The sequence below is a fragment of the Nerophis lumbriciformis genome, linkage group LG09, assembly GCF_033978685.3.
Source record: "Nerophis lumbriciformis linkage group LG09, RoL_Nlum_v2.1, whole genome shotgun sequence".
NCBI lineage: Eukaryota > Metazoa > Chordata > Actinopteri > Syngnathiformes > Syngnathidae > Nerophis > Nerophis lumbriciformis.
In genome coordinates, this window is record NC_084556.2 from 31158166 (window position 1) to 31176230 (window position 18065).

At 37.7% G+C, this 18065-nt stretch overlaps 1 protein-coding gene across 4 annotated transcripts in view; it reads right to left on the reverse strand.

The window, feature by feature from the left end:
• Positions 1–18065, reverse strand: part of abr (ABR activator of RhoGEF and GTPase) — a 230510-nt gene that overhangs the window by 99456 nt on the left and 112989 nt on the right. For 3 of the 4 annotated variants that reach the window (XM_061961987.2, XM_061961988.2, XM_061961989.2), the window contains 3 exons: positions 11756–11816; positions 5027–5079; positions 811–951 (listed from right to left, as the gene is read on the reverse strand). In XM_061961987.2, coding sequence (XP_061817971.1) covers positions 811–951; positions 5027–5079; positions 11756–11816 — 255 coding nt within the window. Of the gene's footprint in view, positions 1–810; positions 952–5026; positions 5080–11755; positions 11817–17806; positions 17840–18065 lie in introns of those variants that run through there. The other variant, XM_061961990.2, reaches the window with a different exon arrangement.

The following is an 18065-nucleotide window of genomic DNA, read 5'->3' on the forward strand; positions in this document are numbered from 1 at the left end:
AAAAGAGTTTAAATAAACTAAGATGTTTCTGCATGCCATCGCCTACATTATTTTTTTTAATCAATAAATGCACATTACCAACATTGAAAACGCACGTTTAACGTGTGCATTTTTTATTTTTTTTTAAACTACCTTCTGTTCGCTGCTTCAACCGCTCTCGTGTGTGCTCTGTTGCAGCGGCCGTACCGAAACTATGTCCCGTATTTAAAGTTCCAGGCACTCCATGCAGTCCGGATTTTAGCAATTTTTTTTAGTTACATTAATTAAACAATTCATTGAAGCAACAGAATATAAATTGAAGCTTTTTTCTAATCGTTGCAGCTCTTTTCTCCATTTTAAGTTAAACATTTGACAGTCCTTCCAGGACCTTTCATGGTGAACCACAGAAGAACATTTGAAGATTGTTTATAGCGGAACAAGACAGTAGGGAAACTAATAACAATAAATATAATAATGATAGTAAAAAAAAGTTTGATTGAAAAAAAATCAAAGAAAGAAGATCACAAAAAACTGTTCCTCTTTTTAAAGCATTCATTGTTAATTTCTACTGAAATATTAACTTCGCAAGTAAATCCGGGCATTTCATTTGTCACATTTCCTTGTTTCTTCTATTTATTATTATCATGTTCTCTATCTTTATCATGTGACTATGAGCTATTTTTTGGATGCAAGCTCCATCCATCCATTTTCTACAGCTTGTCCCATTCACCTTTTGCAGGGCCAACACAGATAGACAGACAACAGTCACACTCACACACTAGCTCACTGAGGGAAAAGCGCTCTCCATTGCACACAGGCCTCCATACACACCTCTCCTTTGGGTGTAGTTACTGCTGTCCTGCGAGGGTCAATCTCCTCGTTGATGGAGGAGAGGAAGTTCTGAGATATTCGCAGAGCATCCTGCAGAAGAGGGAAGTCGGGATGGTCCTTTGGCGTGTGTTTAAGCAAATCCTGTGGCATAAAAGGATACAAAGACACAAAAAAAGATGAGTTCATCTTTACAAACTGAGTCAAGTGCGTTCCACTTTTGACCGTCAGTCTGTGTGGCCCCCAAAAAACAAAATGTTTCTGAATTGTGAAGTCATCTCAGGTAAAGAGATTTCCTTTTTGTGGTTCAAGCAGATTTCATCAATACATGAAGGTGAAAGACATTGCCCACAGAATACTGATCAGCTGTCTCCTCCTAAAAGGAAGCTCTGCCAATTTGTCTCCTAGTTTGACGTGTAAACAAACACTGGAAATGGATACGCTTCAAAACCTTGGTAAGTTGGAAATCCTAAAATGAAAGATAGGCGAGTTATTTTTTGTCTATGAATTAATGTGTGCGTGCGTGTGTCACTGGCGCTTTCAGCAAAGTGTAATTTATCATTAATCTCTTTATTGATCATCCATCCATTTTCTACCGCTTATTCCTTTCGGGGTCGTGGGGGGCGCTGGAGCCTATCTCAGCTACAATCGGGCGGAAGGCGGGGTACACCCTGGACAAGTATTAATTTTCTTTCGGACTCTAAAAGATTTCTTGTATCCAGTTTGAAAGACAGAGCCGAAGAAAGGAAACACAAAGACAGACGTAGCAATTTATCAATGACCGCAACTTTATAAATCTCATTTTTATTTATTGTTTGATTGATTGACGTATTGATTATCGGCCAAGTCCTTCAATTGTATTACATTTTCTAATGACTCTGGACATTGCATTTAATGCCTTTTAAAGCCATTTTATTCCTTAAATTTCGTAAAATCCATTTAATTACCTAATTATTTTAATACCCCACAGAAACCCTGTTTATTCTTTGACTTTTGATCAACTTTATTTTCTTTCTTTCTTCACTAAATAAGCTGTATACACATTTCTACAAATTTACTGGTATGCCAATATCATGGTTCTTATCTCGGTTTTATTAAGGTCACCGGTTGTTAAGTAAGGGTGCAAAAGGCAGAACATAAATCTGTTGAGCTTTTGTGTTGAATGTTTTTGTTTAATTAAACATAAAATCTGCTGCTCGAATAAATGCAAATCTCCAATTGAAAAATGCAAATATAAAAAAGACAACCTAAAGGATGCTGACACTTAAACATTACAGACACATTTTGTGCAATAAATATGCTAAAACCAATACAATGTTTGTCAATAAACTGTACTGTATTAGGGATTGGCGATATGGGCTTAAATTAATTTTAGGATATCTATACAGCCTCTTGCGATAACGATATACCGGTATATCATGATATATTGAAATGATAATAGAACCATTTCAAAATGGCTTACAAAGGCTCCTAATTTGTCTGTGTTAACATATTGTGTCTTTTCCTCTTGTATTATTTTCTCAAAATTATTATTTATCTACTTGCTAATTTACTGTTAATAGTTGGTTGGTTCTATCTACACTCCTGTTAAAATGTAATAATCGCTTATACTTCTGTTGTTTAAATACTTCATATTTGTTTTGGCCGGTATTTCCTGACTTTATAAACAACAAAAGATTTTGTGAAAGTAAAAAATATAAATTAAATCACTGCATTAACCAATACTATACATGGTATTGTTACTATCGATATTTGTGGCAATTTGCCCACCCCTGCTTTCATTACAGAGCTTCTACGATGTACAGTATAGCTTATTTATCACGTCCTCTTCTTCCAGTAATGATATTTGTTAGAAGCTGAGTTTATTTGTCGCCATGTTAGCAAGGATTGCTGACTTGGCAGAGCATTTGCACTGTGGAGGGAGGTTAGTTTGTTAGCTGGAATGTGGGACACAGCTAAAATGTGTCATCAACATGCATTATCACGATATTACGATAGTATTAAAAACTCTATCGCTGGTCATATTTATATCATTTATATTATCTGTAGCGGTTGTGGTACATCTAATGGTACGCTTAAGAATCACTGGATTAAAGGGGAACTGCACTTTTTTGGGAATTTTACCTATTGTTCACAATCATTATGAAAGACATGACGACGGATGTATTATTTTTTTATGTATTCTAACTCGTTAATAAATGTAAATAAATGTCTACTTAAAGCAGAGTCAATGGGAGGTCCTCTAGTCCGCCCATAAAACCCAATTAAAAAAACATCCAAAAAGCGCCAACAATACTACATTTACATTTCCTGACTTGAATATTAACCAAGCATTAGTGATATTGTTATTATAAGCGCTAACGCAGACAAACTATTTATAGCACAGTGTGGCTATGTTTACATCATCAAGTGGTAACTTGTTTCCTCGCTTCCCTGCTCTTGGAAGCTTATTGAAGATCATAAATCATGCCTCTTACCTTGAAATTAGATGAAGGAAAATATAATTTGACAAGTTGGTACACTTTGACAGCCAATTTAGACCCGGCAATGGCAAGAACAACACGAAAAGACGCTTGGTTCCACCTCCCTTTTCTTTGCAAAGATTATGAGCCATTCTTCATCTGAACGGGACTATAACAAGATTCTAGCAGTCGCCATCCTAATTGACAGCAGACATTGTACTGTAAGCGATGTTTTATTATGTTTGTTGGCTCTCATTAAGTCTGCAGTGAGTAATAATCAGTGATGTTGAGAAAAAAAAGCAAACGTGACGCATTTTTCAAATTAATGCGCTTCGTATGCTTGAAATGATCAAAAAACGTAAATATTAAATATTATTATAGATGTGCCCATTCCTACGTTTTATATATATATATATATATATATATATATATACTTACATCATGTATATAAAACCTCAATGGAGGTGTTTGGATGTTTTAAAGGCTTTGTTGGCAGAATAGAGCGACTCCCATATGCTCCATTAAAAGTGGACTTTTGATCGCATTTATTTACAATTAAGAATGCAAAAAAAAAAAACGTGTGTTTTCGTCTTACATAGGGATTGTGAATGATATGCAAAAGTCCAAAAAAGTGCAGTTTCCCTTTAAAGTACAGTGTTTATTTTCATATATTCAAACACAGTGTTACTGTTTAAACTGTGTGCAATGTTAAAGTGGCCAAAATATTACATACTGTATACTTTTTAAATAAAACGTTTGCCTTGTTTTAAATCAATACTTAGGCCTTCTGCCCTACTGTATTTTAATGTTAGTCATTATGGTGGTACTTTGAGAGACATGTCTTTTCTGAGGTGGTACTTGGTGAAAAAAGTTTGGGAACCACCGATCTATATCATGCAACCCTATACTGTATTATAAGATGTATAATCTTTGTGTTATGGTGGCAAAGCAAATTTGTGCAATATCTAATAATATATCGTAGTAATAATATATTTTTTAATAATGCCTGCCAATAAAAAACAAGCTGTAGGCCAAAAATGGTCCCTGGGCCACACTGGTTTCGACACATCTGGTGTACAGTTTACAGTAAGAGTTTGAACAGCGTAAATTATTATTCATATTTTCGTAAATGAAAGTGCGGCATTAATAGTTTCAACTTGTAGCCTCGTTTTCGGTCTTTAGTAGTATACAAACAATGCAAGAGGGTCTTCAGGCTCTGGATTTTCCTTGGCAATAACACTGGCAAAGACTCATGCTAGCTAAAAACTGTTTTCGTCTGCATACTGAAGATCTCACCTTCTGTGTAGAATGTCTCGTATTTTCTTCTTTTTTTAGGTACATTACCTTGGCTTGTGGAGGTGCATCACATCGCTAAATGTACACTTACTGTCCCTCACTTGAAATATGTAACATGTGGTGAATTGGCACGCAGCTCAATCGAACTAAAAAATCTGAATATAAATAAATGACCGCTCTAATCCTACTATATATCGTCTATTAATATTTTTCTACAGAATTAGAAATCAACATTTAAACCCAGTGAGTGAGTTCACTTTTTAATGACAAAATGTAAACACATGAATGTAAGGGATAAATGATCCGTAATTTCTAAGACTTCAGAAGGGGTATGGTTAGAGTAGCTTTGAATCTTCCCTTTTCGGATACGATAACTTGTGCATCACATGATGTTCTTTAAAGTAATTTGTTAGGCATTTCCGAGACAACCCATATTCATGACCATATAAGCATGTACTCACATGAAGAACCAGGGTGCTTCTTGTCACACGGTCAATGGGTTTATAAAGAAGAGCTGTGTGGAGAGAAGAAGTCGGAGGTCACATTGGACTCATCAACAAGCGAGACATGCAGTTGACCCTGACCTTTAAATGAATGTAATCTGAAAGATTCATGTTATCAACAAATCTGACACACACGCATACATTCACACAAAGTTGGCTTTCAGATGCAAGACCAGGTGTGAAGCACAGTCGCTTTGACAAACATTGCAGGTTTAAGTGCGAAACTCCCACAAACAGCAAAAAGGAGATGTGCAGGAAACAAGCTGACAAATGAGGGAATGATACAGAAGCACACAACATTTAACTCACTGGCCACAGCATTGAATACAACTGCACAATAAAACACTATGACAAATTCTGCCTTTCCAAATTTATAATGGAGCATGGTTACAAACCTGGTTGTAAAAGTTCGACTTTAAATGTTGAGGATTGTTCAGGCTTAGTAGAGGTCTAAATGTTAGCGACATAATAACAAAATAACATTAATACAGTGGTACCCAGGGCTGTTGCTAGAAATTCTGAGCCCCCTGCAAGAACACTGGTGTGGGCCCTCAACTTTATTCATTGCTACCTTTTCTTGTTTTCTAGTGTTCTTAACAGTCTGGTGAAATACACCCAATTTGTTACCTTTTTTTTTTTTTAACTATTAACCACTTAACAAGAGTATTATTATGTAAACTATGTATTATTAGTTGTCTGGTGGGTATTTTATTGTATTTAACAATCAAGCACTTTATGCAAAAAACTAAGTGTCCTGGCTCAAGATAGTCCACAGGTAAATATGTAGCATTTACTTAAATGTGCAAGTCAAACAAAGAGCACATTAAATATGTTGCTATGAAACAAATATCAAAAACAACAAGGCTTGTTTAATCTCAATTAAAGTTTAAATTGAGTTATGAAAAATGTAGCATATATTTTGCTATTATATAATTGAAATAGCCAGGGTGTTGATTAATGTCTTAGTCACTGCCAGTGTTACAGCAGCTCACTAATTGTCTAAGTCTAAGTCTAAACTAAAACAGCCAAGCAGTGACTACATCACTCACTCATTATCTAAGGCACCATTGGACTGCTGGAAGTTAGTGTTTGCTTGTTTGCTATGGGGTCAAACTCAGATGAAGCAGCCACTGCTGATTCTGGAGCAGCAGAGCATAAAGGTTTATTGTTCCATTAAATATATATCGCAAACATTAATATTTATGTTACATTAAAAACTGATGCAGAACCAAACTATTCTAGTAAGAAATATAAATGGGCTTCTTAGCACCATAGCTCTAGGTGGAGAGCTTCACTTTCCCAGACAAAAAATGTTTAAAACATTCAAATGTCAGTATAAACTGTCCCAAATTCTAAATAATATTTTTTACAGACAACAATAACAACAAATCTAACTTTTTTGTATTTAGGCTATTAAATGTAACAACTAATAAAACATTTTACATGACCACCTTAAACACATCATTTGATCCATTACTAGTCTTGTGTGTGTGTGTGAGTGTGTGCTTGCACCGGCATGCGTGTGTGTGTGTGCGTGCGTGTTAGTTGTGAAGTCAAACGCCTGTGTAATGGTTATGCGTAGTATCAAAATATTAACGCATCTGTTGTAAGGATGCATTGATAAACAACATCAATGGTACCCACGGTATAACTCCCAACGGTTAGTAAAACCATGATTGATAACCGCACTTTGATAATCTCACCGATTGACCGACTGACTGTTAGCTTAAATGCCCGCATGAAAACAAGAGATATTAAGAAATGACATACCCCAATCTAAATTTATACATCACATTGCTGTCTGAGCAGCTAAGCTATTTAATTGTGCACATCGAACCTACAAACTGTGCTCTCTTACACAGAGTGATCGTTTAATACTCAGAGGAACACAAGACCAATGTGTTTTTACGGTAAGTTCAATAACAGAGTAGGACGCCACAATGCCCTCCAGAAATAATAATAATAGATTTTATATGTTATGCACTTTTCATTAAATACATCTTAAAGTGCTCCAGTTCAAACCAGTATTTAAAACAATAAAAGCTTAGCCATTAAAACAAAAAAAGTACTAAGACTAAAACACTAAAAATTGTGAGTTTTCTGACAGTACTTTTTGAGCACATTCAATACTACCGTGATAATAATGAAAACCGTGATCATTTTGGTCATGATAATCGTGATATGAATTATACATATCATTACATTCCCAATCTGTAGCCATGTTTGAAGGGCAAAAACAAAACAAAGATTGCAGTCAAAACAACCCACAAGGGCATACAAAAGGGGCTTTTCAAACTGTCAATCAAGCTGATCAAATGGAGACTTTACACTAGCTTACCATCATTAAGGTGAGAATGTGGAGTGAATGAATGATGGGTTCTTAGTTCACTGTGAAGCGCTTTGAGCGTCTAGAAATGCCCTATATAAATGTAAGCCATTATTGTTATTATTATTTCAAAGAAACCACTTGAGAGGCAAACCAGGTAAAACACAGATGTAGCAAGGCTTCAGTATGCAGATCAGGTCATGTTCCGTTCCCAGGGAACCATAAAACACACCCATCAAGATCAGCAAACATTGCTCTTGGACAAGTTGCCTCTATGTATGCTTCTTTCATTCCCCTTTCTTCTCTTTCAACCATGATATGAAAGACTGAAACTCTCCCGGGACCATGTTCAGATCTTCTTCCATATTATTATGTACACATGTTCAGATGTAGGGTATATGCACATACAAACTGTACACACACACTCATGTACTGGACAAGGCCAGAGGGAATTTTCCAAATGGCCTTGCTGGTGATCTTTGAAAATTCATTACACTAAAGCCAGTTTGCAAGCAGCTTCTTTTCCTGTACACAGCGCGTGTGTGTGTGTGCGTGCGTGTGTGGTGTGTGTTCACCACAAGAACAGGGACATTCCCTAGGCTTGCCTTTTCTATCTATAACTTCAATTAAAGATCAAAATCATATAGATATTTTAGAAACACGATCATCAACGTCAATTATACTATCTACTCGATAGCAAGAATGTAAACTTACAAGGTAAAAACACTGCAAGATCAGTGATCAAAGCAAATGTGTCAATTAGTCAATTACTTTCGTGCTTTTTTTAGACTATTGCTGAATGATGGGTAAAAATTTAATTTAAGTGTATAATCTATTGTGGAATGTTCTGAACTCCTGTTTCGATAGTGGTGTTTTATTGAGCAGAATAATTCTACAGTGTGGGGGAGTTGTAAATTTAAAGTGGTTGAAGTGGTTAATGAAGTGTTTTTAATATTATGAATATGCAATATTTGAACTGTGTTATAGTGAGTGACATATATCATACATTTCTTCGTCGGCCTGCAAAATATAATTTTTACTCTACCTCTTATGCCCTCCATCATACACACATTATAAATAGGACTGTGTGTGAATGTAGATTGTTGACAGACAGAAAATGGCATTCTGTTACCGATCATCCATGAGTGAGATCAGCTAATACCGATACTGATCACATGTATTAACTCTAAATTTTTCAACTGAAAAATGATGAGTGCTATTGACAGTTTAGTTTTAACAATATCAACAGAATATTTAAACCAGTTCCTTATTCTCTTTCATTACATACAACTGTCTGAGACAATAGTACACAATTACAAAACAAAATCAAAAACTACTATCTATTCATCCATCCATTTTCTACCGCTTGTCCATCTCTGGGTTGTGGGGGGGCTGGAGCCTATCGTAACTGCACTCAGGCAGAAGGCAGGATACACCCTGGACACGTTGCCACCTCATCGAAGGGCCAACACAGATAGACAGACAACATTCACACTCACACACTAAGGCCAATTTAATGTTGCCAATCAGTCTGTCCTATTACTCATTTAAATAATCAGAATTTTGCCGTCAAAGTCCTCCTGTGTCCAGGGAATTATTCCCTATATTTGTACACATGAACAAAAACAAGAAAGAAATACAAATATCCATCTAATCACTGTACTATCGGTCATAAACTGACACTAGCCTTGGTATCGACACCACCAATTTATAGATTGATCCAGCCTCCTCTTACGTGTCGTGTACAGACTATGACAATGCTGACACACTAACAGTTGTTACATTATCCTCTTTCTACTTGTTAATTTCCTGTTAATAACTGCTTACTTTCTGCTGCAACATGGTTCCATCTACACTTTTTAAACTTTATTAAGCACGTATTTCTTGGTGTTGTTTAAAGCTAGCATTGTGGCTAGCTTATCTACTAGCATTCATGCTCTTAGCTTGCTCTCGGTCTGCAACATGTTTAGCCTTGTCCTTGAGTGATAATAATACTTGATAATGATACATAAGATATAAAGAAATTCAGTTTATTTGCCGTAATGTAGGTGATCGTTATTAGTTAAGGGGAGCGGCTCCACGCTGTGTATGGAGATAGATAATTAGCCGGGGTACTAAAAATAAAACAGTGTCAGTCAGAAGGGATCGGCATTTGTGATCGACATTAAAAGCCATTAATCAGAAATAGCAATCACAAACTTTTTATGAAAATTGTCCGATACTGCTCAGTGAACAATCGATCAGTACATCCCTACTCATAACTCTGCTTCTTAACATGCCTCTGAGCACCTTGTCTACCAGACAATACGAAGGGCTCCAATTTAGCAACTGTGTCTCTATATTTAACCCTTCTATGGTGTCTTTCTTGAAAAAGCTAATAATGACAAATAAAGCAACTTTTTAGATTTTTTTAGACACATTTGGCAAACAATCAAAAAACACTGGTCGCTCCTCACAACGGGCAGCGGGTCTTGCTCTAGATATCTAAAAGCACTCACAGGCTTAAAACATAAAAAACAAAAAGCAAGAGAAGAAAAACTGTCTTTGTTAATATTTTTGTTTTGCTTTTCTGCTTTTCATGTTCTTTGCTCACATGACCAATTATGCAAAATACATGACGACATCAACTACTACCCTTCTTCCAAGCAACCTGACGTTGCAGATAGATTGCAGTCCTGTAGGAAACGCAGTAGATGGACATATATACCTGACATTGCCAAAAGTATTTGGCCACCTGCCTTGACTCACATATGAACTTGAAGTGCCATCCCATTCCTAACCCATAGGGTTCAATATGATGTCGGTCCACCTTTTGCAGCTATTACAGCTTCAACTCTTCTGGGAAGGCTGTCCACAAGGTTGTGGAATGTGTTTATAGGAATTTTCGACCATTCTTCCAAAAGCACATTGGTGAGGTCACACACTGATGTTGGTCGAGAAGGCCTGGCTCTCAGTCTCCGTTTTAATTCATCCCAAAGGTGTTCTATCGGGTTCAGGTCAGGATTCTGTGCAGGCCAGTCAAGTTCATCCACACCAGACTATGTCATCCATGTCTTTATGGACCTTTCTTTGTGCACTGGTGCACAGTCATATTGGAAGAGGAAGGGGCCCGCTCCAAACTGTTCCCACAAGATTGGGAGCATGGAATTGGCCAAAATGTTTTGGTATCCTGGAGCACTCAAAGTTCCTTTCACTGGAACTAAGGGGCCAAGCCCAACTCCTGAAAAACAACCCCACACCATAATTCCTCCTCCACCAAATTTCACACTCGGCACAACGCAGTCCGAAATGTACCGTTCTCATGGCAACCTCCAAACCCAGACTCGTCCATCAGATTGCTGAATAGAGTAAGACGCCACAATGCCCACAAGAAATAATAGATAATAATAACAGATTTGATTTGTTACGCACTTTTCATTTAAGTAAATGCTAAAATACTACAGTACAAACCAATATTTAAAACAATAAAAGCTTAGCCATTAAAACAGATAAAACACTGAGACTAAAACGCGATCAGTTAAGAATAAGAAACACAAAACATGAAAAATTGTGGGTTTTCTAGCAGTGTGTCTATTGAAAGGGTGTCTTTGAGCACATTCAACAATACTGCAATAACAAATATCTGTAATATTACATTTTCGTGTCATAACATCCCAAGGTAAACATCCTATGATAATTATAGCATTGCCCAAACTAACCTAATGGTGGCCAAATAAGGATGATTGTGTGTCCATCTCCACCATAAACTTAACATTATGCTCATCCCTTTCTCACACCTGTATTAGAAGCAAACCATCTCTCACTTACAGTAAACTACCACTACCACAATACAGCAACTTATAGATTAAGACAAATGTATATTTAGAGTCTGAAACTTAAATATGCAAAACATCAGTATCTTTATGGAAAACATCGAATGACAGATAAAGGAATTGGTTAGCTTGTCCACAGCAGCTGAAAACAAGGACGCAGACACTGATTACATCAAATTTCCTGTCTAATAAATGACATCACAGGGCACAAAAATTCAATATTCTAAAGGTCGTTAGCATCTCACCGTATGTGCAGTTACAACAAACTCTGAAGACCAGAAGCACCTCCATCTCCCTCGTCTCCTCTCTACACTATGTCCTCCTGCATACTGCCTACTTTTCAGGCGCCGAGCCGGTGAGAGTGTGTGTGTGTGTGTGTGTGTGTGTGTGTGTGTGTGTGTGTGTGTGTGTGTGTGTGTGTGTGTGCGCACGCTCACACATACACTAGCATGCTTTCTGAAGCCACGGCTGCATGCACAAGTAGAAGGGGGCAGGACTATAGTCTTAAAGTTCCCAAAACACATTAATGCACATTCAGAGGCAACTTACCCTCCATTGTGACTGTTGTGGTCGAGTCTTTAGAGTCTTTAGGTCCTTTTACTTTCAGGTTCTAGAAGACAAAAAGGAGTGTACAGATGATTTTGACCTTGTCATGTGGATAAATAAGACATAAAAACAGGATTACCCAAACCTTTTTCACTTGAGGGTCACATCCAGAAGAATTAAAGGATACCAGGGTCACTTTGATACATTTTGTACATTAAAATACCAGTAGAGTGGAAAACTAGTTGACTTCATATGCTTAATTGTGTTTCATTGTATCCATTAAACCATATCAATCGTATTTACAATCCGCAAAGTATGTGAAAATACCGTCTAAATATCACAAAATGCCACAAATTCAGTCAGCCATTTTGAATATTCTGCTCTGAACACCTATTCAGAACACTATTTCCAGAGATTGACGTCACTGAAGGAACGTTAGCAGATCAGTCATAATGGAAATTCGCAAAAATTAGAAAAGCATGTAGAGAGAGATTTTTTATTGTTTATTGAATGGATCCCCATTAGCTGACGCCAAGGCGACTGCTAGTCCCCCTGGGGTCCATATAGGAGCATACAAAATTAAAATACAAATAATACATGCATTATCAGCAGAGATGTGCTGTATATCATTTATAAGCCTTATATAAGACATAAACACAAATGTTTTGCTTTTTTTATGCATTCTAAGGAGGAGTAAATAAAAAGTCTGCTAGCAAATTGGAATAAATGGGGGCTCTCTTTTTTGCCCACAAAATTCTCTAAATAACCATTCAAAACCCGCCAACGATACTCTATTTAGATCTCATGACCTGAATCTTAACCAAATATTAGTAATGCTATTATAAGCGCTAACGCAGACAAAGTATTTTTAGCATTGATAACCGAGAGATAACTATAGTTTATCCTGCACTGGACACAAGGAGAGACTTTAATGTACTTATAAAATGAAATTGAAGATGGCAGTAATGCATCATGTATGGATGGAAATTGCCGTCCATCCATCCATCTTCTTCCGCTTATCCGAGGTCGGGTCGCGGGGGGCAGCAGCCTAAGCAGGGAAGCCCAGACTTCCCTCTCCCCAGCCACTTCGTCCAGCTCTTCCCGGGGGATCCCGAGGCGTTCCCAGGCCAGCCGGGAGACATAGTCTTCCCAACGTGTCCTGGGTCTTCCCCGTGGCCTCCTACCGGTCGGACGTGCCCTAAACACCTCCCGAGGGAGGCGATCGGGTGGCATCCTGACCAGATGCCCGAACCACCTCATCTGGCTCCTCTCGATGTGGAGGAGCAGCGGCTTTACTTTGAGCTCCCCGCGGATGACAGTGCTTTTCACCCTATCTCTAAGGGAGAGCCCTGCCACCCGGCGGAGGAAACTCATTTCGGCCGCTTGTACCCGTGATCTTGTCCTTTCGGTCATAACCCAAAGCTCATGACCATAGGTGAGGATGGGAACGTAGATCGACCGGTAAATTGAGAGCTTTGCCTTCCAGCTCAGCTCCTTCTTCACCACAACGGATCGATACAGCGTCCGCATTACTGAAGACGCCACACCGATCCGCCTGTCGATCTCACGATCCACTCTTCCCTCACTCGTGAACAAGACTCCGTGGTACTTGAACTCCTCCACTTGGGGCAGGGTCTCCTCCCCAACCCGGAGATGGCATTCCACCCTTTTCCGGGCGAGAACCATGGACTCGGACTTGGAGGTGCTGATTCTCATCCCAGTCGCTTCACACTCGGCAATTTCCTTCACACTCGGTTCGCAGCCGAGTGTGAAGGAAATTGCCGTAAAACTATAAAGAAAAAGAAGCGTATACAGCACTGCAGCATTGAGCTGGCGATGTGTTGTTGATGATAGTTTCTACTACTGCTGCATCGCATCTTGGCTCGTCAAAGTTATTCTAGTTTATAAATCATGCCACTCATCTGGATAATAGGAGGATTTAGCCATGGATCTAGAAGTTGTTCATCTGTGACATTTAATTCAAACCCGGAGATGGAGACAAACACACTACCACAGAAACTTTTTTAACCCTTTGTGTGGATTAAAATTAATTCTTCATCTAAACGGGAAGATATGGACATCCTATCAATCGTCATCACAGTGAGAGCAGTCATTGTACAGTAAGCTATCCTTTTATTATGTTTGTAGTTTTTATTTCTTGATTAGCACTTAGCAATACTGCTACATGATGCTTTGTGTTCTATTAAAGCTGGATCTGTTTAGCAGAGCTTCTAAAACTTGTATCTCAGCCTCCTTATATTCAGGATAAAAAATATAAGGTTCTGGACCATCATTTGTCCTAAAGTACCGTATTTTCCGCACTATAAGGCGCACCGGATTATAAGGCGCACTTTCCATGAACGGCCTATTTTAAAACGTTGTTCATATATAAGGCGCATCGCATTATAAGGCGCATAGAATAGACGCTACAGTAGAGGCTGGGGTTACGTTATGCATCCATTAGATGGAGCTGCGCTAAAGGGAATGTCAACAAAACAAATAGTGATTGTACTGACACTTCTACTTGCTGCTCTCTGTTCAACAACCTACTGTTTGAGTTTGTCCTCCAACTGTAGCCATCTCGCTTTGTTCCCTCGGAAACTCTGTTTAATCTTCTTTACTTGGCGCAGGTTATTATGTTGCTTCCTCCACTTCCGCACCATTGATTCGTTAATGTTAAATTCTCTCGCTGCTGCTCTATTCCCGTGTTCTACTGCGTGACTGATCGCCTTGAGTTTAAACTCTGCGTTGTAAGAGTGTCTCTTAATAGGAGCCATTTTTGGGTCTTTACATAAAGGTTAGGTCTCGCAACTACGGTAAGCAGCCGCCGACTTCATTTTCCCTCGTAGAAGAAGAAGCGCTTCTTCTTCTATGGTAAGCAGCCGCCGACTTCATTTTCCCCCATAGAAGAAGAAGCGCGGTCGGCGCAGTCGGCGGCCGCTTACCGTAGTTGCGAGACCTGTTGTGGCTCAATATTGGTCCATATACAGTATAAGGCGCACCGGATTATAAGGCGCACTGTCAGCTTTTGAGGAAATTGGAAGTTTTTAGGTGCGCCTTATAGTGCGGAAAATACGGTAGTCGTTATTTGCTCCCACAAAGTTTGCATGAATTGTTGTTGGTAGGGAAGGGATCTGTGGTTCCTCCATCTACGTCACGCGATCACGTGGCTGGCTTCCTCGTTATCTCTCAAAATGGCTCGGGAATCTCCGTGAGATTGATACTATTTTGATCATATCTACTCGCAAACTTTGTCAGTCTTTCGGTGTCATACATCAGATATATATGATAATGGCTTCAATATAGAGGCAACTTGTTTTTCCACTCTACTGGTATTTTAAAGATGCTAAAACCACTCAAATGTAAGTCAAAATATGCTAAGCTGATCCAACTAATTGTAGCTTTGTGGTATAAGCAACAAAACAAATTAGTGTAATAAATATTACATTTAATTAGAAATATAGTCATTTTATTGGCTGAAAAAGGTGTATCTATTTTTTTGTAAAGGTTGATATTTTGATACATGTCTTGTATTGAATTATATTAGATGGTGAAAATACACCTAATGTAGCCAGTGAGTAATGAGTAAGTTTATGAATGCTGGAAATATCAATTTAGGTCTGAACTGCCATTCTTATTTCTTACGATTCTGAATTGAAATATTTTTAAGAACCAAAATTCAAAAAGAGATTTTACTCTTATCTTACTCTCTGTGCATATGCCTCATACATTAGGGATAGGTACCGAATTCGGTATAATACTTTCATAGACACTGACTGAATTTTGTCTGCACTGTACTACCAGGAATCAATTCACATAAGCTCAAACAGTGCCATATTTCTATAACTTTTTCGCACATGACTTCAAGTCTGGTTGCAGACTTGGCCAACTCAACCATCTGGCGGATAAACAAGCACTCAGTGCAGACTTAGTCTGATTGCCTTTAAGTAATGTTGGTATTTTTCATGCCAACAAAGCAATTATGTCATATAGAAAAGGCTTGAGGCTCCACTTTACATTAGACTTGCATTAGACATGATACTGATTAGCATTAGCTGAAATTTCAACACCTCCAAAATTGGTAATGAAAACTACAACTAAGATGCATGTTACAATTTAACAGCTCGTGTATACAAAGTAGACATGGGCCGATAACAAATTTTGCTCGACGATATACTGACCTACAAATTTTACCGATAAACGATATAATTGCCATTATTTTTTTGAGACCAAATTAACCACTGATGTAATGACATTGCATAATAATAATGAAAGTATACCATTTAAAATGTAATTAACTTGTATTTCTCGTACATTTTAAACAAACGTTTAAATACAAAGTAAAAAATTAAAATTAAAAATTAAAATTAATATACTGTCTGTAATATACACAACCAACCAATAAAAATGTGTTAAAAAACAGCACATCCTTTATGTTTAGTGTGAATATTGTAGCTCAATTGTTTAAACAGTAATGTGTTTGTACAAGATAAAATTGGGGATGTTAATGTATGTTGTTTACATGTTAGCATTTAAGCTTGCTAGAAAGCTGGCATCTTGTGAGATTGTCCGTATCAAAGGGCAGTTATGAACGACGGTTCTTTGATCATTTTAATTTATTACGGTAATAGTAACCAATGAAAGTTTTAAAACAGTTATCATTACTACCATTTATTTGTAGTACCAACGCCCACAGCCGCAGAAACATATGCAAAAGAGTGCCCGCTCTCGCTGAATACGCACATTAAAAACATAGACTTCCAGTTGAACGTAAGAACCGCGGCCCGCCTCGCCTCAAAGAGTCCAAGACACTTGATAAAGAAAGGACAAGATGATGCACCCCCTTCTTTTCATTCCGCTGGGGCATAAACCCACACAGCTGATGAAACCAATGAAAAGTATGAGGGGCCGTTAGGGACATTATTCAGAATTACCTCTTACATACACTACTGAAATGCTCTCACACAAACAACTGAAATCGTTTTCTTTTATACACACTACTGAAACACTCTTATAAACACTACTGAAATGCTCTTACATACACTACTGAAATGCTCTCACATACACTACTGAAATGCTCTCACAAACAACTGAAATGTTTTTCTTTTATACACACTACTGAAACACTCTTATAAACACTACTGAAATGCTCTTACATACACTACTGAAACACTCTTATAAATACTACTGAAATGCTCTTACATACACTACTGAAACACTCTTATGAACACTACTGAAACACTCTTATAAACACTACTGAAATGCTCTTACATACACTACTGAAATGCTCTTATAAACACTACTGAAACACTCTTATAAACACTACTGAAACACTCTTATAAACACTACTGAAACACTCTTACATACACTACTGAAAAACTCTTATAAACACTACTGAAATGCTCTTACATACACTACTGAAACACTCTTATAAACACTACTGAAACACTCTTATAAACACTACTGAAACACTCTTATAAACACTACTGAAACGCTCTTATAAACACTACTGAAACACTCTTATAAACACTACTGAAACACTCTTATAAACACTACTGAAACACTCTTACATACACTACTGAAACACTCTTATAAACACTACTGAAACACTCTTATAAACACTACTGAAACACTCTTATAAACACTACTGAAACATTCTTACATACACTACTGAAACACTCTTACATACACTACTGAAACACTCTTATAAACACTACTGAAACACTCTTACATACACTACTGAAACACTCTTATAAACACAACTGAAACACTCTTATAAACACTACTGAAACATTCTTACATACACGACTGAAACACTCTTATAAACACTATTGAAATGTTTTTGTCTCACGCACACACACACACACACACCTGGAATTATTTTTCACTAGTACGTATAAACGGATTTCACCTGTGTGTGCGTGTGCTTTTTACACGTGCGTGTGAGAGACAACAATTTCAGTAGTATGTGTGCAAAGATTTCAGTTATGTGTATGAGCGCATCTTACCAGTGTGTGTAAGAGCATTTTACCAGTGTGTGTAAGAGCATCTTACCAGTATGTATGGGAGCATCTTAGCAGTGTGTGTAAGAGCATCTTACTAGTGTGTGTGAGCGATGTTGCATTCCGGTTCCGGTCACCAATAATCCCCGCCCCTTTTCAGAAGTTTTTTTTTTTTTTTTTTTTTTTTTTTTTAAAGCCAAGTTGTGGACAAAATGTCTGCCGACAAGTAGCTTAACCAAGGTGGGAGCTCCACTTCATAATTTGAGGGCTTCAGCGGAGAATATAAGAACACTTTCAATGCAACATGTTCA